At 40.2% G+C, this 26045-nt stretch overlaps 1 protein-coding gene across 4 annotated transcripts; it reads left to right on the forward strand.

The window, feature by feature from the left end:
• Positions 1-679: 679 nt before the first annotated feature.
• Positions 680-25203, forward strand: KRAS (KRAS proto-oncogene, GTPase). Of its 4 annotated transcripts, XM_066319666.1 has the most exons (7): positions 680-839; positions 1672-1689; positions 1788-1910; positions 7326-7504; positions 9206-9365; positions 15412-15535; positions 21657-21759. In XM_066319666.1, exons 3-6 carry the CDS (start codon positions 1800-1802, stop codon positions 15529-15531), a joined length of 570 nt encoding a protein of 189 aa, XP_066175763.1. In that variant the 5' UTR covers positions 680-839; positions 1672-1689; positions 1788-1799; the 3' UTR covers positions 15532-15535; positions 21657-21759. The 4 variants fall into 4 exon arrangements, with proteins under 4 accessions (XP_066175763.1, XP_066175762.1, XP_066175764.1 ...); XM_066319665.1 differs by having other exon boundaries at positions 1672-1910; XM_066319667.1 differs by lacking the exon at positions 1672-1689.
• The last annotated feature ends 842 nt before the right edge of the window (positions 25204-26045 follow it).

The following is a 26045-nucleotide window of genomic DNA, read 5'->3' on the forward strand; positions in this document are numbered from 1 at the left end:
AGGAAATGCTGGAATTGTACACATTTCCCTTCACCGCCCTCGAGCGCGCACTTCCCGGATGGACTCTTCCCAAATGTCGCCTCCAAGCCTCTCCCCGGTCCCAAACCAGCATCCTTTGGTCCCATGGAATCCCACAGTGGGTCAGGCTGGATGCACCTTAGTGGGGCACCTGGTGCCACCTCCCTGCTCCAGCAGGGCCACCCCAGAGCACAGAGCACAGGGTTGTGTCCAGATGGCTCTGGAATATCCTCAGTGAAGGAAATCTGCAGTCTCTCTGGGCACTCTGTGGAAGTCGTTTTCCCTCATGTCCAAGTGGAATTTTCTGGGCTCAGTCCCTGCCCGTTCCTCTGGTGCCATTGCTGGGCCCCCGGAGCAGAGCCTGGGCCCTGCTCGGAGCCCTCCCTGCTCACAGGGACACCCAGGGCAGACAGACACATCCTCTCGAGGCCGAACAGCCCCAGCTCCCTCAGCCTTTCCAGTCCCTAAACCATCTCCGCAGCATGTCTCCCTCACGCTGAGGATCCCAGGACTGAGCACGGGAGTGGCCGGATGCGGTCTCGAACCCGCAGCCCTGAGCTCGGCAGCGGGAGGGAGGCGCCGCCGCTGCCGCAAGGGGCGCTGGAGCGCCGAGTGCATCGATCGCGGCCGTCCATCCGTGCATCGGTGCTCGGCTCCCTGGGCAGCGCCCGCCCAACCCTGCCCGTCCCCCGCCATTTCGCACCGGGACGGGAAGGGAAGGGACGCGGAGCGGGAAGGGAAGGAAAAGGAGAGGAGAGGAAAGGAAAGGACGCGACGCGGGCACGGCGGGTGCCGGGAGCTCCCGCGGCACGGCTAGCGAGGTACCGCCTATCCTCACCCCGCCGACCCGGGGCGACCCTCTTCCTTCCTTCCCCTCTTTCCCTTCGAGGTGGGAAGTGCAGCCGGCGCCCCATTCCTCCCCCGTCGCCGTTCCCCCTCCCGTGCCCCTTTCCTTCTCCTATCCCGCACCCCCGCTGCTTTCGCCGGCATCCCCCGGAGCCGCATTCCCGGTCCTTGCCAGCGGGAGGGGACAGGTGGCCAACGCCCTGCGGGACCCGACGCTGGCCCGAGCCATCCCCCGCCCTTCCCTGAACCCTGACGGATTTATTTTCTTTCCCCCGCACCCGTTCTCCCGGCTCCCTGGAGGCGGAAAGTTGGGGCGGCGCGGCGGGGGCAGAGGGAGCCGGGGCGGGGCGGCGATGCCCGGAGCCGCGGGGGTCCCGCCGGGGCTCGGCAATGAACATGGGTACGGAGCTGTGTGGGGACACCGCCTGGGGAAGCCGTGCGCGCCCTGCCTCCTGGCCGGGCACGGCTGGTTCCCGGCTGGGAGCTTCATCCCGAGGGGAGCCCGGACGCTCCGGGAAAGCCGGGCGGCCACCGCGAGGAAGCAGCGGGGAGCTAAATCCCTGCACGGATTAATTCCCTGCACGAAATACTCTTTTGGCCTTTCAAGGAATTCAGTGCCGTTGTAATTTATATAGTGTATTTTTAATTTTTTTTTTTTTTTTTTTTTTTTTTTTTTTTTTTTTTACTTCGTGTTCTTTTAATCTCTGTGTGACCGCTGCCTGTCGGCCGAGTGCCTGCTCTACATTCCCTGTGTGTGTAATGTTTGAGGAACAGCATTCCCTCATCCCTTTTTGTCTTGTCTTGCAGGGAGGGAGCTGCTTCCCGGTAATAGTAGAGGATCCTGACGCTGAATGAGAAGGCACCGGCAGCATCCTCGTTAGTGGGAGCCCAGCTCTGCTTAATGTTGGTTTCTTTGTCATCAGGTCTGCTAAAAAATGACAGAGTATAAACTTGTGGTGGTTGGAGCTGGTGGTGTAGGCAAGAGCGCCTTGACAATACAGCTAATCCAGAATCACTTTGTGGATGAATATGACCCCACAATAGAGGTAAACACTTTCATCTCATACTTTTTGTGAGGGGAGATTATCATTTAATAATGGTGCTTGTTTGCTTTTAGATAGTTGCACAAGGACAGGGCTTTATAGTAAAGAGCTCAGAGATAATGGTCTGCATTGGAGACAGAATGGCTGTGCTTCTTCATCTGGCTGTGGAACAACAGCTGCAGTAAAAAATTACCAGTTTTGATCAATTAAAAGTGTGTTAATTGCCATGTATCCTTGGTCAGTTTGGATGCTGTGTTTAGAATCTCTGTGACAAAGTATTTGCAAACTCACTTGAAAACACTTGGTGAAACTCTTCATAGCTTTGTGCAACCTCTTAAATGGGACATTTTCCCTTTGATAAGAAGGAAAATTAGTGATTGTGAAATGTGCGTGCCAGTCTTTCTCAGCTTCTGTTGCTGGGATCTGTTTCACACAGGGAGAAATGTGTCCTAGAATGTTACAGTGAATTAAGCAAAAATTGGAGCCTGTTTTATTTTTTGTTTAAACACACCAGTGCGTGTTTCTGTATCTAGAGAAAATGTTACAAGGTAGCTTCTGGAACGGGTTCTTTGAAATACATGGCTCAGTACTTCAAAGTTTGAAATTGTATTCAAGCTTTGAAAGTTGTGTTGTTTTAAAGGTTTATAATCAGCAGGCAAAGCTCTGCCTTTTAAATACAAAAAAAATACTGGTGTTGTCTGAAATCTCCTGTGGATCATTGCATTTAACAACCTCCGACTCTATAAAAGGAGAAATGACACCATAACTTACCCCAGGTTTTTATGTTCCCAGTACTGAAGCTCTGCCTCATGACTTCATTTTTATGTTTATCCAGCAGGGCACTTCCAGGCTCACGTGAAGGAATCACAAGTGTTTAAATCTGGGCTTAAAATGGAGACTTGAGAAGTGTGTAGGTAGTGATTTTCAGAGAGACACAAGCAGAAGAGCCAGTGCCCTGAGGTGGCACAAATTTAGTGAGGGTCTGAGCCCAAAGAGAAATGTGTTGACTTGAGGTTGTTTGGTGTGCCTGTGTGTTGTCTTCTCTGTCTCTTACATGGCCAAGTAACATCTTGCTTGCCGAAGGTTTTGTGACTAGACCTGTGCAGAAAACTGATTTATACAGCAGAGTAGCTCTTTCAATTACTGAGATATGAAGTCTTAAAATAACAGCCCCAAATACTGTCTAAAATCACACAAAACTTGCTGAGAGGTGCCAGCCAAATGGGACTTTACTCTTTTCCTGCAAAAGGACCTTTGGAGGCCGTTGGTTTTTGATGCTTTTTCATAATTACCTGGGTTTTTCTTAGGTTAGAGGTGTGTTTAAGCACCCAGAAAGTGCTATGCAGGTTCCATCTTAAAGGTTGTCACTGTGTAAACATTCTAGGAACACAGAAACTTAAATGCCAGTATTCCTGGAGCACTTAGAGGGATTTTGCTATTCAGCCAGCTGAGTGATTTGATGGACATTAAATACATATTTAAGGTAAAATAATAAAATGGAACTACAGTTCCACATGGAATGAACCTGAAAATCCCATAACTGTGTCTTTTATTCATGGCATCATAGACTGGTTTGGGTTGGAAGGGGCCTTAAAGATCATGTTGTTCCCGTGGGCGGGGGCACCTTCCACTAGACCAAGGTGCTCCAAGCCCTGTCCAGCCTGGCCTTGGCTGTTTCCAGGGATGGGGCAGCCACAAATTCAGTGCTGTGGTCCAGAATCCATTCTATTCTTTAAGAATGACACCAAATTAACTGGTTATTTAGCAACATATTAGGTTCTTCCAGCGCTCACAGCTTGTCACATGCAACAGCATTCATTTCTGCTCCTTTTACAAGTTCTTGTCTACTAGATCCTGTTCTTATCTTGTAAATTCTGAGACCTCGAGGACGGAAACTGTATCTTCCTCCTCCTGATAGCTGGCCTTGTGTGTGCTCACATGTGGGTAAGCAGTAATTCGGTGCCAGCAAGGGCAGGCTGTGATTTGGAGTGGCAAACAAAAATAAAAATGAAATGCTCCAGTTCATGCTTGGGCAGAATCCCATTTGGTTTAGAAGGGTGCTTCCTGTGTAGGTGCAGTTGTGATGCTGATCAAAGAACAATAGCTGTGGAATGGGTTTTAGGCAGTGTGAGTGTTTAAATTTGTCTGGACTGGTAAATAATTAGGATAGTTCAATAGTGTCACTACTGTTGTTTGTCACTTACTACTGTTTCTTTCATTGCCATACAGCAGAATAGTCCTTTTCCCTGCAGATAATCAAGCTAAATAATTGGGGTAAGATAGTTTAGTGTCTGTTGTCCCATGTATATTTCATAACTGCACAGTTACTGAATAATTCTAAATATTTCCTGATTAACAGAATGAAACTCCACACCTATAAAATTCTCATGTCGTGAAGACGTGTTGCAGCAGAGTAAAAAACCGCACTAATTACTTAATCACAGGTGCCTTTACTGTGTTAATTTTGCTGCTGTTTTTTGGCAGAATAAATCTAATGATTCAACAAATAACCTGGTTGGAAAACGTTAAGTTTCAGGGCCTGCTTGAGTGTTTTATTACTTAAATCTGAGCACAGCAGATGGCAGGGCAGGAGGAGGACTGAGAATGAGTGTTTGGGTGGCTGCAGTTGTTCAGATATCGATGCTTTATGTGTGTTTCACAGTACAATGCTTTATTTGAAGGAGATGTCCGAGCAGGGATTTATAGCCAAGCAATTTTAAGTGTTTTATTTTAAATTAAATGGGCAGCAACCATTGTAAATCTGGCCTGAGCAGTTGGGGGCAGTGCCCTCTACCGGCCGAGGTTGAGTAAATCTTGTTTGTGCTCAATTGAATTTCTCTCATTTTTTAGCTTTTTTACACTTTTAGGACATTTCAGCTCTAAATATGTGTCGTTTTTTAAACAACCCAGAGAAAGAACAGCTCTTGTAGCTGCTTGTCAGAGGTTTTGAAATTGGATTGGCCAAATCCCTCAGCTGATTTAGGAATACTGATATTTAAGTCCGTGTTCTTAAATGACCTCTGCCCTCATGAAACAAGCACCAATATTTAGTAATAGCTTAGTCTCAGGAGCTGTGATATTTTAGCATTAAATCTCTGGTATAATGGAGTTTTGTGCAGTAATAATTACTTGCCTAGATGAGATTTATTAAGCATTGTGTTTGTTGGGGTTTTTTTAGCTGATTTCCATATGTAGTGTAAAGCTGAGATTTCATATCACATTTTCTTATCAGTGCTTGTGAGAAGATGGAATTATTACTCCTTTAACATAATTCTTGCTGTTTTTTATGGCTTGTGAAAGGCCAATAAAAGCAGGTTAAACAGTCAATGAAATTTTTAAAAGTTACATACTGTATACTGGGGAAAAACTGGAATTTCACATTTGAAGCTGGGTAGGAGTCAGGAATTAATGTTCTAGTTTGCATTATTTCTAGCTTGCATTTTGTTTTTACTTAATAGTGTCAAGTGTGATTTCAGATTTGATGTTTTGCAAGGAGGAGGGCAAAAAAGGCCAAAAATCAAAATATTTATTATTTCACTTGTCTCGAAGTCATGAGCTTCAGTTTTCTCTCACACATCTTCCTTTTGCTTCAAATCCCCTCGCTAGGATAGTCACAAAGATTTTCTCCCCTGAAGTGGCAAAGCAACTTAGCACCTCAAAATATTAATTTTTGTATCTGTGCTGTGCTTTGTGGGTGTATCTTTGCTGCTACTGCTAGCATGGTAGGCAGTTCTTAAAAGTGATTTTCTTTTCTCTTAAAAATTGTTTTCTTTGATGAAAATTACTTAAAGCTTTTGTTTAGAGCTCAGTTGAGGGGAATTTCTTTCCCTTTGAAGTCCTTAAGATGGAGAGGAATAGTACAGGCTTTTCAAGAACTGCTTTTCATATTTTTGAACTAGCAGTCAAATTGCAAGAAGAGAAAATGCAAGCTTTGTAAATATGTCTGGTAAAATGATAGAAGTTCTGCCAGTACTGTGATAAAGGTATCCTGGGACTTGGGGGATCTGCTGTTGAATAGAAGTGTTGGAATGAAGATGCATCCTTAGGTTTGGGGGGTGTAATTTTTTTTTCCTTTTAAGTGGCAAGATATAATATTAAACTTCGTTTTAAAGCACATTGGAACTTGTGTATTTCTCAGCTGTATCAATATTTAAAGATGGCTTGTAAGTTTCTGAAGTAACTTACCCACTTCTTACCTGAACACTGAATTTGCACTTCTGTGAAATAAATAGTCCCAAAATCATGTTGGAGACAAACTTTTATCTTTAAGGTAAACAGTAAGTATTGTTTTACCTGATATTGTGAGCCTGGATGACATTTAACAGTAAATGTGATATTACAGAGTTGGTTTAGTTTAAAATACTGGCTTTTTACAATTATCTCCTGCGTGTTTCTTAGCATGAGCAACAGGAAAGAAGAGTGTCTTTTGTAAAATTACAAATGGCTAGAAAATGCCTAAGAGCAGGCGTGCTGTGCCCAAAAATGGGTACAAAGGAATAAAGGTTGTTCTGAATTCACCTTGCAGCTGGCTAGAATTGCAATTTTTATTCTTTAATTCCCTTCCCAGTAGCTTAGGTTCATTCCTGTAGAGTGTCAGAGCAGCAGCAATGTTGTGTTAATCTCTGACTAAGGGAGCTGAAAGGTGATAAGCAGGAGCTTGTGTTCATACCTGTTACTTGTTACAAGAGCTGCTTACTGGGAATAATTCATGGTGCTGGCTGATGACACCGTTTCCAAGCTCATTGCCATGGCTTTGTTTCAGACCCAGAGGTGTTTATAGAAGTTATTGGGCATGTAATGCTCACCACCTTCCTGCTAAAGCTGTGTGCTCATAGAGGCCTGGCACGAAACACGGATGTAGTAAAATGCAGCTGGTAGGACTTTGTACAGAATTTAGCCACTTGAGTCAGTGACCTGAAAGCTTTGATTTGATAGCATTGAAATTATTTGTTCTGACATCTCTGTGAACCAGCCCACCAGAGTTTTAATATGGCTCTGTTAGGCTGTCCTGGCTGAAAAGCTTGAATTTCAAACATATCAGCTCAACTTTGATAACTTGATAACAGATACCATTATACACACCTGCTCAGGCATACAAAACAGATTTCCTGTCCCAAACACTGAAGGCTTTTTATTCTTCCTTTCAAGGATTTTTGGAGTTGTCTTACTTTTATGTTCTTTCTGGTTTATTATTTTGTGCATTCTTGTAGCTTAGAATGAGAGACAAATTGTAGTTGAAAAAACAAAATTAGTAGATTGAGCAAGCTTAAGCACAGTCAGACCTTTTCAGTCACTCTTATTGCAGATAAATAATTTGATTATCTCCTAATCTTCTAATTCTGTTGAATTAGAAGATTCACTGTTGTTCAAAACTTTGCTTTTGTATGTGGTTAACCAAGGTGTGTTTTTTTCCCCCAGGATTCCTACAGGAAGCAAGTAGTAATTGATGGAGAAACCTGTCTCTTGGATATTCTTGATACAGCAGGTCAAGAAGAGTACAGTGCAATGAGGGACCAGTATATGAGAACAGGGGAAGGCTTCCTCTGTGTGTTTGCCATAAACAATACAAAGTCTTTTGAAGATATTCACCATTATAGGTGTGTATATGAAGAGATAATCCACCAGCTCTTGTGTTAGGTGGGCAGGGGGCTTGTTCCTCCTCTGGATAATACAGTGATCTCCCATGAAATAGGGAAATTTGAAAATTAACAATATTGCATCTCATTTATGCATCTGTTATCTGGAATTCTTGGTAATCTGAAAATCTTCCTGGCTCATAAATGAGGTGTAAATTATTGTTACTCAGTATTCTGAGTCAAGACTTCCCAAAGATAAATTCTGTCCAGTCTATTGGAAAAATTGTTTGCTAAGATGGAAAAACTGAAGCTGCTGTAATTGTACAGACAATTATGTCAATTCCTGGTTTTGTTTGGGGCTGGAGGGGGAAATACCTGGGGAATCTTGTGAGAAGAATAACCTGTGTGAGCCCTGATGCCTGAGAAGCACCAGAAAACCAGAGCTCCAAAATTATAGCAAAAACCAACTTGTCACTAAGATCTTCATATTATCTTCTTTTAAATAATTAGTTAAGAGTTCCAACTCATGCTTTGTCACTACACTAATTGAGAAATAGAAGCAATCTCTGGTGATTACCATAGCAGATAATTTATGATGATCTTACTGTAAGATTCTCAGATAGCTTACAGTTACCCTGAATTCTCCCTGGGTATTCTATTAGAATTCCCATTGCAATTCCCACCAAGGATCACTGAGTTCATCAGCATCAGCCTAAGGTTAGTCCCAAACATGTGTTAATCTATCCACAGTTAGCTAATAACAATAACAACTACAATAGTAATAATAGCACAAAGGAGTTTCCTGTGGGTTTAGAGGAGGAAGGGAAAAAGGCAAGAAAGATGTTGGTGTAAGGGGAAGAAGGAGCATAGATGTTTTCATGAGGATTTTTTTTTTAAAGGGAGCTGCAGAGTTGTATAAGAAGACCTTAACAGTTTATTTCAAAGAGTGTTGGGAGTTGAGTGCTGGAATCTCTTCTGTGCATTGATAGACTTGTGGGTGACCTTCCAGGCTTGGAGCTGAATGATCAGAAAGAGCTGGAAACAGTGTCCATTTTAATTAAGGAACATACTGCTGGATTAATTGGGAAGGCAAAAATAATGAAATAGATGATTTTTCACGAGATTCTTCACAAGTACATCTAACATCTTTCAAGATGCTTTCTAACTAGTGCTTGAAAGGGCTGTTACCAGATTTCTCTCTGTAGAAAGCTAGACCAGTCGTCTTCAAAGTTTTAAACCCCCTAAGTGCAGATTTTTTTAATGCTGTCTTTAATTAAAAAACAAAATAAAATTACAACCTCCCCCCAAAATCAAGACAGTGGACCTAGAGCTTTTGGCAAATGGGTTGAGTATTATGAGTGTTGAATATGAGAGGTAAGTAGTAAGATTAATACTAGAGTTTGTTAAGCTTATTCTGGTATTAGCTGCTAAGAAGTTTTTAAAAAAAATTAAAAACCCCAAAATTAAAAAAATCCAATGTAATGACATGAACATCTACGCTAATTTGTAAAATGTCAGGCTTTTGGTTTGTAAGACACTAAACTTGATGGTGACAGGATTGGTCGATTTATTTTTTAGTGGCTTCCAATAGTGCATGTGCAGTAGATTAACATAAGGAATGATGTTTGCCTCTGTTAATTTAATGTTTTAACTGTATTAAAATCTACCATATAAACTATGAATACTTACTAAATGCAATTTTTTCTTTTTCTTTGTTTTTAGGGAACAAATAAAGAGAGTTAAAGACTCCGAAGATGTTCCAATGGTGCTAGTAGGAAACAAATGTGATTTGCCTTCCAGAACAGTAGACACAAAACAAGCTCAGGATTTAGCAAGAAGTTATGGCATTCCTTTCATTGAAACATCAGCAAAGACAAGACAGGTAAAGCTCAAAATTTCCCAGATGCGAAGGCAGAGCTCTCACTTGAATTACCATAATGTTAATTATTCCAGGCATTGATTGACATTTCCTTGGTCATATCAGTGGATGCATTTCTGCAGATTGGAAATCATTGGGGTGTTTCTTCTTTCTTTGCTTATAATTGGTAATTGTTTATTGATGAGTGATTGATTGGCTTCAAGTGGGCAGACTCAGAGAGAAACCTGGCCTGCTGTTGCTCTCCTCTGTCAGGTGGTTGTAGCATTCTTAGCCTTGTGAGAGGTTTTACTAGAATAAAAGCACTTCTGCTGAGAGAGGTGAAATGTTTTGTTTTTTTTTTTTTTTTTTTTTTTTTTTTCTCTCAGCAAGAGGATTAAACAGACAAACAGGTAATTAGCTTATTCTGGTTTAAGTGTTTTCATTATTAACGAAGGAATTTTCCCTTGAGGGGTTGATTCTCTAATTAGGGGGACATGCTTGATACACCTAAGCAATTGACCTTAAGGCTATTTCTGAAATTCCTGAATTAGTTTGTGTAAAATGATGCTTTTCCTAAGACTTTAGACCTCACTCTTGATTTATTGTAGCTCACTGGTCCTCTCAGTGCCTCTCTTGGGCCCTGTGAGGACACAGGTGACAGAGTGGCACATCTGAGCTTTCAGGAGAAGAGAAACTGTATGGATGGAGGTGGAACGGGTTCAGTGCTTCTGGAAGAAAGCAGTCTTGAAAAATGCTGGTTGGTGTTTTTTCTTTTAAGAGCAAAGATTTTACTGTCAGTACAAATTAGATCAGACCTGAGTGGCTCCTACTCTGCACAATCACGAGTGTTTTGTGCAGGTTGTGAATCAGGAATTCAGGAGGTAAATGAGGGCAGAATGCTGCAGTTTGAGTTAACTGCTCAGACTTTTTGTAGAAATCCAGCTACATCACTTGGCAGAATTTCCTTATAGGTTGTAAGGCATTTTTGGATCTGAGAAGTGAATATTTTATTAGTGCATGTTTCCTCCACCCACATTTTTGACAAGTTGAAGCCTGGGCTAATTAGTCAAACTTCAGAAAGCAACGTTAACTTCTGGCAATAAAGGAAGTCTGTTAGGTAAGATTAAAAAAAACAAAGCAGAATTATGAAACTTGTATGACTGAGAATAAATTAAGCCACACAAGTGTGCTGAAGAAGGGGGCATACCAGTGGATCGAAAAATGACTGGCTTTCTTTGGAAGGTGCTATATTAGTGTCTGTCATGGAGACAGGAGGGTGAAAAAATAACTCTGAAATTACATTTAAGGTTTGAAACAATACAAATGCTGCACCAACATCAAGGTATTACTTTGTTCAGTCTGTCTTACACAGCATCAGGCTTTGTTGGGGAAATATTCCTTCTGCATAGCCACTTCTATTAAAAGGGGTATTTTAAAATAAAGATGCTCAGTAGACTGTTCAGAACCTTTTGGATTCAAAGAGTTGGCACCACTAGGGATGGTTGCTGATTCTTTCCCAGTGCTCTTTTAGAGCATGTCATGCTATGAAATTCCTTCATAGGGTGCCATGTAAATAAAATATTTTTGAGAACAACAAAGGGCATTGGAGAAAGAACTGGAATTTAGTTATAGCAAGAGGATCTAAATATTAGTGTATGTGATTGTATATACATGTGTGTGTGTGCATAGAATGATTTTTCAGTCACTATCATATACATAAACATACATACACACACACACACCTTCTTCAAAAGTAATTTTAAATTAGGGGAGTCAAACCATTTTGTGAGCTGCATATGGCCCATGGGCTATAGTTATATTCATCCTTTGTCTAAAAGTTGATATATAAATAAAACTCTGGTCCTCTCTGTCCTCATGGAGAACTTCCAGGTATGAACAGATGCAGCTGGTAGTCTTCTGGAGTCTGTGGAAAGTCTGCCATGAATTTTTTGAAGTAGGAACCTTCTTTTCCATTTCTGTCCTCACCTTCCACCACATGGAAACATCATCACTAATGCCCTGCTGAAAGGCACCATTTTTCTGCCTCTGCCCTTTCCTGTGCCCAGTTCTGCTGGAGCTCAGAGGGAATCAGAAATGTTTCTGGGAAACTGGGAAGGTGGACATGGAAGGCAGTTGTCAGAATACACTTTTTTGATTGCAAAGACACTTTTTTTAAAAGGATATTATTGCATGCTTATGCAGAATGATGTCTCAGTGCTAAACTAAATTGTTAAGATTCTCAAAAATTCATAGGCAAGGACAGGAAAGAGAAGAATATTGAAATGAAGTACAGAAATAAGTTGTTCTGGAAGTTAGGGTGTTTGGATTCTGACTGAGAATAAAGATGCTTCAACTCGCAGCAAGAAGATTGTGTTTTAAGCCAAATCCGTCTGTGAATTTTCAGACAAATCCCGGAATTCATCATTGAAGCCTTGCCTTAGTGGGCCCTAAAACTTGTGTATAAGGCTACAAATTATTAATATTTTCAATTAGACCACTGACTGAAATCAAAATAATGTAGTTTATGAAAAATAATGATAGTCCTGTCTCTGAATGTAAGCAAGTGGCAGTCCTGGTGGTTTTTTAAGGCTATGAGCATTTACTCATCCTTTCACAATCCTTGTGGAGAAGGGGATGAATAGCTTACGTTTATTTCAGTTGCTGATTTTGGTTTTCTCTGTTTGACATAAGCTTTATATTCAGGTTCTTCCCAGTCTACGTGAGCATGTAGCTCCCAGTATTATCAATAATATCAATGAAAGACAAACTTGATTTATCTCCACCAAAGCTGCATCCGCCATTCTTCATTTGGCTTCCCCTTGCCTGGGAATTGCAACAGGACAAAGCTGTAAGACCAAACCACCCCAGTGTTGTTTGACTGTAGGGCTTTGTTTCTCCTGGAACATTCCTGCTTTCCTGCTTGTATTGGATTCACAGGAAAAGCAGATGAATGAGCATTATTGCAAGCATAGCAATTCCCAGAAAATCCAAAAGGATTTCCCAGAGTTTGAGGTCTCGTTATTTAGAATGTATGCTTGATCACACTTTTCAAGTGTGTAATGAAGACGTTAACCCAGATCAGGAGAACACTGTTAAAAAAGCTTTTTGGTTATTTCTGCTGTCTAATGTACAGTGGATTAGGCCCCAGCCTTGTGATCAGACTAAGCTGAGATCCTGTGCCTGGTCTGGTGAAGTAACTGGAGGCAGTATTTACAGAAATTCATTCCTACATCTGTTAAAATTCATGGCTAACTGATAACTTAGTTTGCTTGAACCATTTTTTAGGGATTTGATGTATCTGTTTCATGATACTGTGTCACTCCAAGCAATTTTTAGTCCAGTTCTTGCCTCCAGGTTTCATCTTAAAGCTTTGTTTTCAGTGAGTTTTAACTTGGTCAGACTTTTGACTCTGGGGATTGAGTTTTTTCATGTCACTTGTCTGTTGTAAGCTTTTCTGGAAAAGCTTAGTCCTCCCCCAAGGAGAAAGTTTTGGTTGCTTTTGGGAGATCAGCTGTGGTCAAATGTTTAAGGAATTTTGAGTTGTCAGGACTAACTTTCATTAGGTTTCTTTAAGTGCTACAGAAGTGGAATTTGTGAGAATTCCTGTTTGGGATGCTTTGGTCTGTGTTTGGAACAGCCTTTCTTTGCACATGGTCATATTTTAAATGGAGTGTTTGGCTGTCATTCAGGAAGCAGAAGCACCTGAAAAACAGTGCCTCAAGGGCCTGGGCTCCTCAGGCTGTTTAGATTTTGAAATTTTTAATAACTGCCAAAGGGTATTTTTGCTTCCAGCTCTGACAGCTGAAAGAACTGGTTAGTCCCATTTTATATATGTGGTCATTGCTTATTGAAGGAAAAGAAATACTAGTGAGTCTTAAATTGGTATTAAAATTATTTAAGTTTGTAGGATTGATATCTGGCTCTTTAAAATGTCACCTTGTGCTAATGATATACACAAATATGTGTCTCTACAGATTTTCTTTCAGAATAATCTCTTTTAGCAATGTTCATAAGTCTGTTCTTGGTGGTGGCAGTAATAGCAATTTCTTTTCTCACTCTGTGTCTCTCCATCTCTCTGCATTGCTGAAGCAAATTACAGCTCCTACTGGTGATGGGAAAGTTGGTAATAAATGTTGGCTCAACCATTGTTACCCAATTTTTCATGTGAAAATTCCGTAATCAAATTACATCTTTCTACTGCAAAACATTAGATTTGCAAAAATGTTGATTCTTGTACAGCCCGTGCTTTGGCACATAGAAGCTGATCAATATTTGCTGTTTCTACTTCAGACAGAAACTTCCATTCCTTTCAGAAAAACATGGAAGTATGAGCTTTACTTGGATTTGTCCTGTTTTAGTGGCTTTCTTTACATTTTGCGACCTGTCAGACATGGAATATAAGACTTGTCCATACTTTACTACATCCTAAGATGGCACATTATGTATATAAAGGGAAATACAATCCAAGAAATAAATCTAATTCATTTAATCTTCAAAGTGAAGAGGCTGTTGTTCAGAAGAGCCCTCAGATAAGCAGCAGTGTGTTAAAAATAAGTATTCAATGTGACGACCTGTGGCACAGGTCATGCAAGATGACCCAGTAATTGTGGCAGTAAATGCTGGCTGGCTTTATTCCGTGCATAATACGAAGATGAAATGGGGAGAGAATTTATGGAAAATCTGCCAAATAAAAGCCCAGACTGTCTATTGGTAGTAATAAAGCTTTGGGGCTTAAGTGGTTGTGCTGCTTACCATAATCATCAGCATGTTCTGGTTTTATTCTCAAATGATGAGTTTGTATTAAATTAACAGCCCTGTTGATCTGACTGAGGAGACAAGTACTGAGATTGATAGTAAGGCAGAGGAGGGATTTGCTCTCCCCTTCAAAAGCTGCAGTGGAACACTTTTCATCTTGTTCTAATAAGAACATCCTCACAGATTGATCTAAATCCTTAAATTTATGCACAGGTACACTAATCTTGAAATATTATAACTTACAGCTGGTGTTGTATCTCTTTATATTGTATTTGGTGAAGTCTTCAATCTCCATACATTTATTTTTTTTTTTAATGCTTGTGGTGTCATATCCAAGTGGCCTAAATGCTCAGCTGCAGAGAAGTCAAGTGTGAGACCAGAGAAGTAAAACATGTAGCTCTGTGTTATTCCTGGAACACAGGGATGAGCATTTCTGCAGCAGATTAAAATCTGAGCAACAGAACTTCACAGATTGTTTGCATTTAGTTGTTGTTATGGGACCCTCATGGTTGCTGAGTCTGGCCCAGAGGAACAGATCAGGTGTGTCTTGCTAATGTAACAAAGCTGTTAAAGATTATAATAATGAACATTTGCTGCCATGGCTCAGATACCATTTTTCCTAAACTTAATAGCACAGCACTTGCTTTGCAAAGTTAGTAGCTTTAAAAACAACACTCCAAATCTAGTATTCTTAGAAAATTTAATTTCTTTATAGCTACTTAGGAAATCACCTGGAGTGACTTTTTTAATACTTTGTTTGCTTGGTCCATGGATTTTTGCAAAGTTCCCCTTCTTACCTAAAGAGCAGAATATAAAGGAGCTTGCTTTTCATTGCCCAAACAGTAACATGTTCTCATTTTGGCTCAAAACTGCAAGTGGGTGGTTTAACTATGTGTGTTCATAAGTATCCCCTAGTTGACAATCTCATAAGGTTTTGTGCCTCCTGCATACATCCATGCCCACAGAAATGTGGGAATAGATTCAGTAACACAAACAGTATCATTTTCAGCAATGGAAGAAAATAAGTCTTACTCTTTTTTAGGCCCAGTGTTACCATGCACAGAAGAAAAGCAGGGGCTTGAAACACAGATATTCACAGTAATTGGTAATCAATAAATACTGAATTAGGTATTTATAGAGCAGCAAATGAACAAGCTCAGCATTTAAAATACATAAATGAAGCTCCATATACTTCTCTCAAGTAAAGCTCATATTTTCAGTGGTTTTGTTGTGGTTTTTTCCCCTTCCAAGGGTGTCCCAGTTTGTCTCTATCATTAACAAAATGATTTTTAAGGAGTTGTGTTTTACAATGCAGAGAGTGGAGGATGCTTTTTATACATTGGTGCGAGAGATCCGACAATACAGAGTGAAAAAAATCAGCAAAGAAGAAAAGACTCCAGGGTGTGTGAAAATTAAAAAATGCCTTGTAATGTAACAGGGTAAGTTTGTAATGTACCAGGATAAGTGCTGCAAATCACTTGCCAAATGAAACTGATTGAGGGTGTCTTGCCAATCAGACTTTTTGTGGCTAATCAATGACATAATTTCAGATATAAAACAAATCACATTTCAGTGTCGTGAATATGGATTGCTTTGTTTTGTGGGGTTTTGATAAATGGATTAACAAGAAGTCTTTACTGCATATTGAATTCTCTAGCTGGGAAATGGAGGCAGAGTTCTGAGTGGGAAGAAGTTAAAGGGGGAAGGAGTTTTATTAGGAATATATTGCAGATGCTGTTGAAGTGAGTATTGGTCGTAGCTGCAGGCTGATGAACTGAGGGGAGAAGATTACAACACTTAAAAGTCCTCCTCAGATTCAGAAATAGGAGGTTCCTAATCCAGCAAAAAAGTGTTTGACTGGTGTACAGTATTTTTTTAATTCTCAGATCCTTCCTTATGCCATGCTACTTTTTCTTTGTTTTTCCTCAGCTTAAAAAATGTACCCTTATAATTTCCAGGAGATTTTTGTCAACTATAATGCCATGAGTGATTCAGATTTTGACAAAATAAGGTTTCACCTTTTTTTGAGAGCCTTTAAAATAGGTGGGGGTTAAGCAACAGCAAGGGAACACTGGAGAGGGGACTAAGCCAAAACCAAGAAGAAAGCACCAAAATACCTCAATACCCAAATTCTCACAAAACCTTTTTTTTTTTAATCTATATATTTCACTGTAAGAAAGCAGGGAGAAGGTAAGGACAGAAGAAACTGGTATGGAAGAAATGCATGCCTAAATCACTTCCAGTGCTTTTTGAGTAAACCATCAGAGCAGCTCCTTGCAGATATTCCTATAGCATTAATTCTTTACCTCTTTTTGCACCAGTGCAGAGAGTGAGTTGTTATTCTTTATATACTTGTCCAAGTGGAGGAGGAAGTGGAATTTCCCATTGTGTAAAACAAAAACTGTTCGTTTTTCAAGGTGTGTGTTTGTACTTCAGGATATGTGGCGGCAGAGGAGTAGCAGAATTTGGGTTGTATCCTCCAGAGACAGTCACAGTGTGGGAAAATTCTCCTCAGTGAGGGAGTTCTGTTTCTGGGGAAGAAATTTTGATTCATATCAGTTTTTACTAGATCTGCTCAGGCTTGTTAGTCTCAGCTTTTAAGTGGTGAATGACTGCTCAGAGGTAATTGTTTGTATTTTTTTTTCCCTAAAGAAAATGATGGAGTCCACTTTCCTGGAGATGTTCAGGAAATGACTGGATGTGGCACTTAATGCCATGACGTAGTTGACAAGGTGCTGATCAGTCAGAGGTTGGACTTGATGCTCTTGGAGGTCTTTCCCAACCTTAATTTTATGATTCAATCACTTTGTGATACTTTTTGCATCACAGGCTTCCTTTGCAGGAAACTGGAAGCTTCAGTCATGAAGCTCTCTAGTCTTGCATCCAAATATTACTAAAACTGATGCCGTCAAAAAACCTTGGTTTATCCTTCCCTGGCTATCAGAAAACAACAAACAGAAGCTGGGCAAGATGACTGTTGATGAGAGCAATAGAAATTAAATTGCTCAAGCCCTGTAGCCTTCTGGAAACCAACTTTGCAATTACTTGGTGTGTTACTGATGGAACCATACCACAAAGTAGTATTTTATTTTTTTTTTTATACTGGGACTTGAAAGTTCCTGAGTCCTGTCTGCTTTGCCTTCCTGTTGGGGGAATGAGAATAGGATGGTGGGAATTGTGGTTTTCAGTGGAAGGATTTTTGCAGATTGTAAGGTTCTTATTTACGTCTCAGTGAACACATGCTTGCTTTCTACCAGCTTCCTACTTTCTTGCTGGTGATGTCCAAGAGAAGTATTTTTGAGGGGTTTTGCACCCCTTTTTTTTTTTTCCCCCCCCATGAGGGAAATCTTCTGTCAACAGTGGATATCATTGAGTTCTGGCTGTTTGTTGTTGTGTTTTCTTTTTTCTCTGCACTCTGTTAAGATAACAGTCTTGGATCTAAGGCTCTAGAACTTCAGGAGTCTGCTTAGGGAAGGAATCATTTGCCTTTATTCCTAAGTGAATTCTACATGGTATTGATAGGCATTTTCAGCAGCTTTGTATTTAGGGAGTTAAGTTGCAGGAAGCATATTCCAAAATTATTATGGCACAGCTGTAGTTCACTAGTGGTTTGAGTGGAATGAGATATTTAAGCCAACCTGGCTTGTATTACTTTACAGTCAGTAAAAAAAATGTATTATTTCAGTCTGGTGTGTAGTAGGTGGCTAAAGAGAGCAGCACCTGATGGTGTGAGCCTTACAGCTGGGATTTTAGACTTCTGAAATATTCATTGTAACACAGATTACAATGATAGGATTCTGTGAATAATCAAGTTGGATGGTTCAGTGTTCTTCTCCCTTTTGGAATATTGTTTATCTTCTTGCTGCCTGTGGGATGCCTTCTTAAGTTATATTAGTTTTCCACAAGGAAACTGAAAACTTTGACTACCCAGACTGCCAGGAACTGCTGATGCTTTCCAAGAATTTCATTTCTTTGGCTGTTACACAGTAAAGCAGAAAGGACAGAACATCTTTTGCTCAGCCAGCAGGGAGAAATCTCCAAAACTCCTTGTGAAATCCTCAAAAGAACTCTTTTTGTGAAAGCATCAGATTTTTAAAATAGAAAGCATACTACGAACAGACATCTAGATAATGTAATCAGTGTTGAGCTGGGTTAATAGGGAACAGTTTGAGCTACACAAGTTCTAGATTTGAATTTAAAAAAGCCTACATGCTTGATTGAACTGCAATTTAATGGTTTCTCTCCACAGTACTACAGAGATGTCCAGATAACTTCAGTTCTTCGTGATTGATAAGCATGTCTATGTATATGTGCATTATATATTAAAAAAACAGTAAGAAAGAGTTCCTACAATTTAGAACTTGTTTAAGGGTTATTTTTGGTGCTGGGATTTTAAAGAATTCCAAATTCCTTATGAATTTGGTGTGTATTATTGCCACCCAGGTTCATTGCCCAGTCTTGTGCCTGCTTGTGGTCATGCAGCCATGATTTCAGATTTCTCTGCAGCCATGGGACCATGTGGGGCTCCAAAATCTTGTGGCCAGGAGCAGGCTGTTCTGTGGGATCAGTTCTGCTGTTTCTATTCTCTCTGCCCTTTGGAAGAACAAGGGCCAGGAACAAGGCCTGTCAGTGCACCTTTAGTGAGGCTCTGGGGTTTAGTTCTGAGCCTGCGCAGGGAATTGAGAGTTTCTAATCTGAGCCTGGATTTAAAGCTCTCATTCAGTACATCTTAACTTCCCCAAGGGCTTGCACACAATAAGTGCATTGTCAGAAGGAAGAAGGTCAGCTGCCTGCAGCCCATTCTACTGAAAGAGCTGACTGGAAAGGTTGGCAGCCTTTGATCTCACAGCATTGATGCCTTCAGGGACCTTCTGGAGACAGAGTATCCACTACTTACATTTAAAATTTAATGGGCAGGCTGAAAAGTGAAAGACCTCCCTTTACTTTGTGTTCTCCACTTCTAACTCACAAATGGTCTAAGCATACATAGTTTTGTATGTTATGTTCTATTAATGACCTGGATTGAAGACAAATTGTGGCAGGACCAAACATAATTAATAATTAGTGAGGCTTGGTCTACAAAGGTGTAAATGCAAGGATGAAAGCCGAGTCAGTTCTATAACCTGGTCTAGTGAAAAGTCCCTGCCCACAGCAGGGGCTTGGAATGAGAGGAACTAAGATCCCTTCCAACCCAAACCATTCTATGATTCTGTGTTGCAACATGTGCTGTATTTGAAAGATCCTCATCTTACTAGGTAGAAAAAAAAATTGAGCCTTGTTTGGGAAGCCATGTGCTTAAAGGTATTACTTTGTACAAGTTATTTTCTCTGCATTTATTTGAAACAAGTTTAATGAAGGAAGATTTATCATTTGAAGACTTAAATTGCAATTTTTAGGTGTGTCTCATTTGAAGGCACCAACTGAAAGCCAGTTCTGAAAGGTGATTCTATAAGGCAGCGTGAACAGTTTTGGGCAGAAGTTGTTCTATATGGTTCTTGTAGTTTAAAAGTGAAACTGTTGTTTTGTCTGTTGTGATTGATTCTTAATGCTGTCCTCCTTCTTCTTAATACTGAGACCTGCAGTGGAATCATGAACTGTTGCTACTTTTATAGCATATTCCTACTTGAACATTGCTAAATAATCTCTCTAAGCATTAATGCTGAAGCTGTAAGCAAAATACACTAATTCTTTCTAAAGTAATGCCAAGTATTTTAAATTTTCCAAAAACTAATGAGTGACATGACTTTTTGCAGGAATAAGGCCATTCTCCAATTTTATATTGGTCAATAATGCCTCAAAATGTAGAACAAGTTGTTTGCAAGGTCTTGTAATATGCAAAAGTGTGCTATTAATATTGGGAGATACACTGTCAAGGACTTGGAACATCAGCTGTGTGTAAATGTTTTATGAAAGTGAAGGTTTTAAATCAATTTAGCTTATACTGAGTGCTGCTTTTTAAGCGAAGCTATTTCATACTTCTCTGCTGTTTGGACTTGTCATACTAAGTTTCATCGCCACTTGGAGTTTGAATTAAACACTAATGAATTAGGTGATTTTTGGCTTTTTGTTTTTTCAGAGTTCACTTTCAGTTCTTTACTGAAGTAGGCATAGAGAAAGAAATGCAAAGTGTTACTTTTTTGGCAGCTTGAAGGCAAACTTGTGTGGCTGAATTTCTAGGCCCAGTTCTATAGTGATGGATTTGGCTGCTGTAATACAGTAAAATTTCCCATTTACCTAAGTGATAAAAGGAGTAAGGCAGGAAAGAATCAAGAACATTTGTATCTTAAAGATTTTATAACTGTCTGTATTCAGAGTATGAAATGTAAAGGCAGAGTGACAACATGAGTGCTTTGGTGGGATTTGAAGCAACCGGAGAGCAAGACCATAAATTGTTTCCTATAACTAAGCTGTAACAGAGTACATTGTACAACATTGTACTTGATAGTGGTCCATGTTGGGCATTTCAATATGCTGGTCCCTTTAGATCAGAGTTAATTTTGTTCAGCTGTAAATATCTCTGAAAATAATGGGGAACTACTCAGTGAGAACAAACTTTAGCTTTTGTGTCTGTAGCTTAAGTCTTGGAGCTGTGGAGATTTTAAGTGACTATTCAGCTCCAGAGAGAATGTGTTTCATGTGTCCTTAACTTTGGAAGTTGAATAGAATTATTTATCAAATAACTTATCATTGGGACATGGGATTGATTTGATTGATTTGCATGTGTCAAGATCTATAAAATGGTGGTGTGATTATGATACCAATGTGCATTAGAAATGATCAGAATATGTGGATTAACTATAACTGTGTCTTTGGTATTGAATTGTTGGTACAAATATTAAAATTCATATTCCAGAGCTGTAAATATGTTATTAAGGCATAAATAAAGATAGTTAATGCCTGACAACCTCCCTGTGAGGGTGGTGAGGCCCTGGAACAGGCTGCCCAGAGAAGCTGTGGCTGCTCCATCCCTGGGAGTGTCCTAGGCCAGGTTGGATGGGACTGGAGCAACCTGGGATAGTGGAAGGTGTTGGAACTGTAAGATCTTTAAGGTCCCTTCCAACCCAGGCTATTCTCTGATTCTATGATAATATGTACTTGCAACCTAACTGTGAGGTGTTATAAATACACATTCTGTTTACGGTACTTCTCTAGCTTGAGGTGGGGCAAAGTGTGCTCTTGGAGATGGAGACCAGGGCAGCACACATTTCATTATCTTCCTTCCCACATCAGCCATGGAATTTCACCCGCGGGGCACCTGTGAGTAACCTGCAGGATGCCCTAAACCCAGTTTAGGAGAAGCTCAGGAATAGGGCAGCAGGTGTCAGCTGCTGCTGGCACCAAAGCAGTTCCCTCAGGTGGTTGTATCAGTGCTGCTCAGAATTCCAGAGAGGAACAGGCTGAGTCCTGCAGCCAGCATTCATTGTTCAAAGGATGGCAGGGAGGGAGCAGAAGGTGCTGATGGAACCTCCCTCAGGTGGCCAGGGAGGGACACAGGCTGTACCTCAGCAGGTCTGTGAGTCTGAACCTGATCCTAATTTGTATCTGGATGTATCTTTGCAGGGTGTTGATGATGCCTTCTACACATTAGTTCGAGAAATCAGAAAACACAAAGAGAAGATGAGCAAAGATGGTAAAAAGAAGAAAAAGAAGACAAAGACAAAGTGTATAATTATGTAAATACAATTTATCCTTATTCTTAAGAAGTACTGAAGTAATTTTGTACATTACACTAAATTATTAGCATTTGTTTTAGCATTACTTTACTTTCTGCTTCATGATCCTGTTAGCTTTACCTGAATGCTTGTTTTAAATGGCAGTGGAAACTTCATTCCTCCTAAAGTGCCAGTATTCTTTGACTGTTGGTTCTTGAACTAGCAATGCCTGTGAAAAAAAGAAACAAAAAACCAAACAAAAAAAACAACAAAAACCCAAAACAAACAAAAAATACCCACAAAAAGCCCGAGAACTGTCTTAGGACTCTTTGGTGCATGCACAGTTGCTAACTTCCTATTTTTCTTACTGATTGTGAACTTCTGTTCTGTGTGCAAAGCAAACAAATGATGCTCTACACATTTTACCATCCCCTCTAAATTTTTGGGCTTATAAATTTGGTTGGGAAAAAGGACTAGTTAGCAAAAGAAGCTTTCATTTCAGCATTTCCTTTATTTTAGACTGATTGCAATAGAGAGACCAGAAGCCTTTATATAGTCTTCCTGTAGATTTTGCTTCTAGGCATCTAGTCTTGTAGCATTTCAGATCAACTTTAATGAATGTAAAAAGAAAACTTTCAAAAAAAATTTCACTGCAATTTGTCACAGTCACTCCTTAAATACTCTATTTTTTCTAAAAAAAAAAAACTAAAAAAAAAAAGAAAAAATTTTAAAAAGACAACAATGCACACCTGGCAATGGAAAAAGTAAAAGTTCTAATTAGGTTGATTTGCTATTGTTAATGCATTGCATTAAGAGCTTCACTGACTTTTTGTGTCTGAAGACCAAGGTGAAATCCCCGTGTCAAAGCTTTGAGTAGCTTTGTTCAGTAGGGTCAGGATTTCACCCTGAGTGTCCCTAGGAAATACTAGAATGCCTTAACAGAGTTGATTCAAATTCTTAGGTTAATTGATACATGGACCCAGAATTTACCATAAGAATTAAATCAGAATCAATCCTAAATTACATAGTGGAGTAAAACCATTCTTTTTTTTTTTTTTTTTTTTTTCCCCAAGAGTGGCATTAAATATTTCCAGATGCCCATTTTGTGCAAAATAGGGGAGAAATTCTAAATTCTAGCAACATCAGATGAGTGAATGAAAGAGTTGAATTTAGCTGCTTCATGCAAATAATTTGGAAATCCACTATGCCATGGAAATGGTGTGGAATTTGCACAATCTGTCAGCATAGAACATGATTTCCAGAGTCAGTGTTGTTTGTGTGATGTCTGTGAAGTACTGATTCAATGGTTGGTGAGTGGCATTCCAGTGTCTAGACTGTCATGAAGCTACACCAAGAGTTTAATGTTGTCTTTCTCTGTGATTAAGTTCTCTTGTGATTTTTTTTGTTCTTCTGTCCTCCCACTTTATTTTTTTTTTTTTCTGATTGGAATTAATGCAGGATTTTTGCAGGAGCTTTCACTTTTTGGTACTGCAGTAGCCTAGTTATCCACTGAAGTACGAGCCAGTAGTTCCAGAGTTTCCACTTCTAGTGTCTCCCTGTAAATGTGGAGCTGTTTGTTTCAGGAGAGCTTTGTTCCCTGAAGGTGCACTTCTTCACAGGAGCTAACTCAGCTGCAGAGTGACACTGGAAGGTGTGACTCTGGTGTACCCAAAAGATAAAACACAAGACATTGAAGTAGGATAGTTCAGGACACTGGAAAATTTGGAACAGGGAATAGCAGCATTGCCCTAATTGAAGGTATTCCATGGAAATTTTACACAGGTGTGTAAAAAATGCACTGTGTAATTTCAACCATTTCTGTGAAAAGTATTATTTTGCTTCTACAAAAAAAAATCCCAGAGTGACTGTTGTAGGTGGGGACCTACAAAGCTGGCAGGATACACAGAGTGTCTGGATTGCTCGATATTCTTTAATTTCATTGTGTCTGGGAGAAATCAGGCTTTTCCCTGTCTGTGCTCCCCGTTCCCACCCTTCACCAAAATCAGACCCCCTCCACTCCTCTCAGCTTCAATGTGAAATGTAGGTTGTGAAATATTCTGAAAAACAGTAACAGGAGAACCTAACTTCATACTATAAGGAGTAAGAACAGATTCTTAATGTCACAAAATATTTCAGAGCTTCCAAGGTTAAAATGTGTTGGAGACAGTTATTTGCACATTTTATACACTCTTGATAATACATGAAGAATGTAGCAAAAGTGGGTTGTAAGCCTTGAGCAAATGGAAGTAATCTTAAGGTTACTTTAATTTTGGTAACTGAGTCACACTGCATGTCAGATTAGGGCTGGTCTAAAATTCTGATGTTAATTTATCTAAAAGGTGTTAGGGGAATTTGTAGCTGAAATGTCTTATTCATCAAAAGTGGATTTCTGTAGCTTTACTATAAAGCTACATATGACCAAGATTGGGATTTTTCAGTAAAAGTGAGCCGTAGCTGCCAGTCTAATTAAATTAGTACAAAATTCATTTAGATTAGCCCTTATTTACTTGAAAAAAACCCAACCCAACCCTATCCTTGCCACTGTAGTGCAGTTTTGTCTTCCTGTTTGCTGAGATTTGGTGAAGCACGTTGGACTGCAGCTTGCACAAGTTGCTCCATCATCACTGCCCTGCCCTATTTGAGATGCTTCCACAGAACATGCCTGGGTGCTGTGTGTCCTGAGGGAGCCTGGGAGTCACTGCCCATGTCACCACGTCAAACTGCCATGTGTCAGGGAGTAACACCTTCTTACAGTAGCTTTATGTAACTGCTAAATACCTGGATCCTTGGTTTGCTCCAAAAGGAATAATTCTGACCAGTTTCAGTGCCCTGAAATTTCGTGCTACTTTTTTTGCTGTGTGGGCTTTGTTACAGTAACAGGATAGTGGGTAAATACTGACACACACAATCTTCTGCTCTTGTCTGACTATGAAGCAATACGATTATTACCTTCAAAGACCATCAAACTGTAAAACAAATCATTGTGTCTCAAGTTTACATAAAGCTACATAGATGGTAAATCTTTCCTAACATTTCTTTATTCCACTGTCTTGTGTTTTCATGTTGAAAATACTTCTGCTTTTTCCTCCTGAGTGCCAACTTCTTACTAGAATGACTTCTTAATGTAATATGTTTACCTGGAATGTATTTTAACTATTTTTGTATAGTGTAAACTGAAACATGCACATTTTGTACATTGTGCTTTATTTGATGTGGAACATATGCAGTGTGATCCAGTTTTTCCATAATTTGGTTGTGTGACCTAGGAATGTTGGTCATGCCTGACATTAAGTTAAAAAAAAAAGGAAAAAAAAAAAAAAGACCACTGTTTGTTTTAAAATTTTTAATGTTTCTTAGGAGTATGTGCTGTGAGGTGATCTGGAATTGTCATTTTTTTTTTTGTCAAACTGTACTGCTCCTATTTATTGTAATGTAATAAAAAATAGTTATTGTGAGTGTCTGTCCCAGTTTCCTTTTCCTCTCCAAGAATTTCAGGTAACAGAGCATCCCACAAATTCTGTGTACTCGGCAGTTGTTCTCCATTCTTTCTTGTACTTCTGCTGGTGCTGCCTGTCCCAGAGCTGCTATCCTTGCCCCCCTTGGTGTCCCTGTCTCTGGGAATGGCAGCTGCTCAGGGCAGGTGGAAGGGCAGAAGAGCTCAGTTGATGTGGAAAGAGTTTTTCACATCAGTGTGGTGGCAGAAACTGAACATGCGTGTTTCATCACAAGGTACTGTATTTTGCCATCACTTTTTAAGTTCTGTGCTAGAATTCTGTGAGGTTGGTACTGCATCCCCCCCCTCCCTCTCCTCAGGCCAGCTGTAATCTCAAAAATGCTCGTTCAGCACATGGGCTGAGATCCTCTGGAGCTTTTCAGAAACAGTTCCCAGGAATTGCTGCTGTCTGAAGAGCTCCTGTTTTGTAACCAGCAGCCTTGGAAACTTACTTTGCCTGCCTGAAGAACACCCCCAGTGGAACAACATTTTTGCTTTTGAAGTTTTAAAGGAAGTTACTGACCTGGATTGTGGTCAGGATGGAAAACTGCTGTGACTATACCCACCTCTCTTGTGACCCTATAAAGAGTGGGCCTGAGTGAGGCCCTCGGTGCTCTCCTGGACTGCAGTGGGCAGTGACCACAAGTCTCCCTCTGTGTGTGGCCCCCCAGAGCCAGTGAACTCTTATTTGCTGTGTTTGGAGGAGCAGCAGTGACAACAGAGCATGGAATGATTCCCTCACTTCCTTGAGGCTCAGCCCTTCAGCTACTGACAAGATGCAAAGGTATCCAAGGTACGTGCTTC

Source organism: Sylvia atricapilla, chromosome 5, assembly GCF_009819655.1.
Source record: "Sylvia atricapilla isolate bSylAtr1 chromosome 5, bSylAtr1.pri, whole genome shotgun sequence".
NCBI classification, from domain to species: Eukaryota; Metazoa; Chordata; class Aves; order Passeriformes; family Sylviidae; genus Sylvia; species Sylvia atricapilla.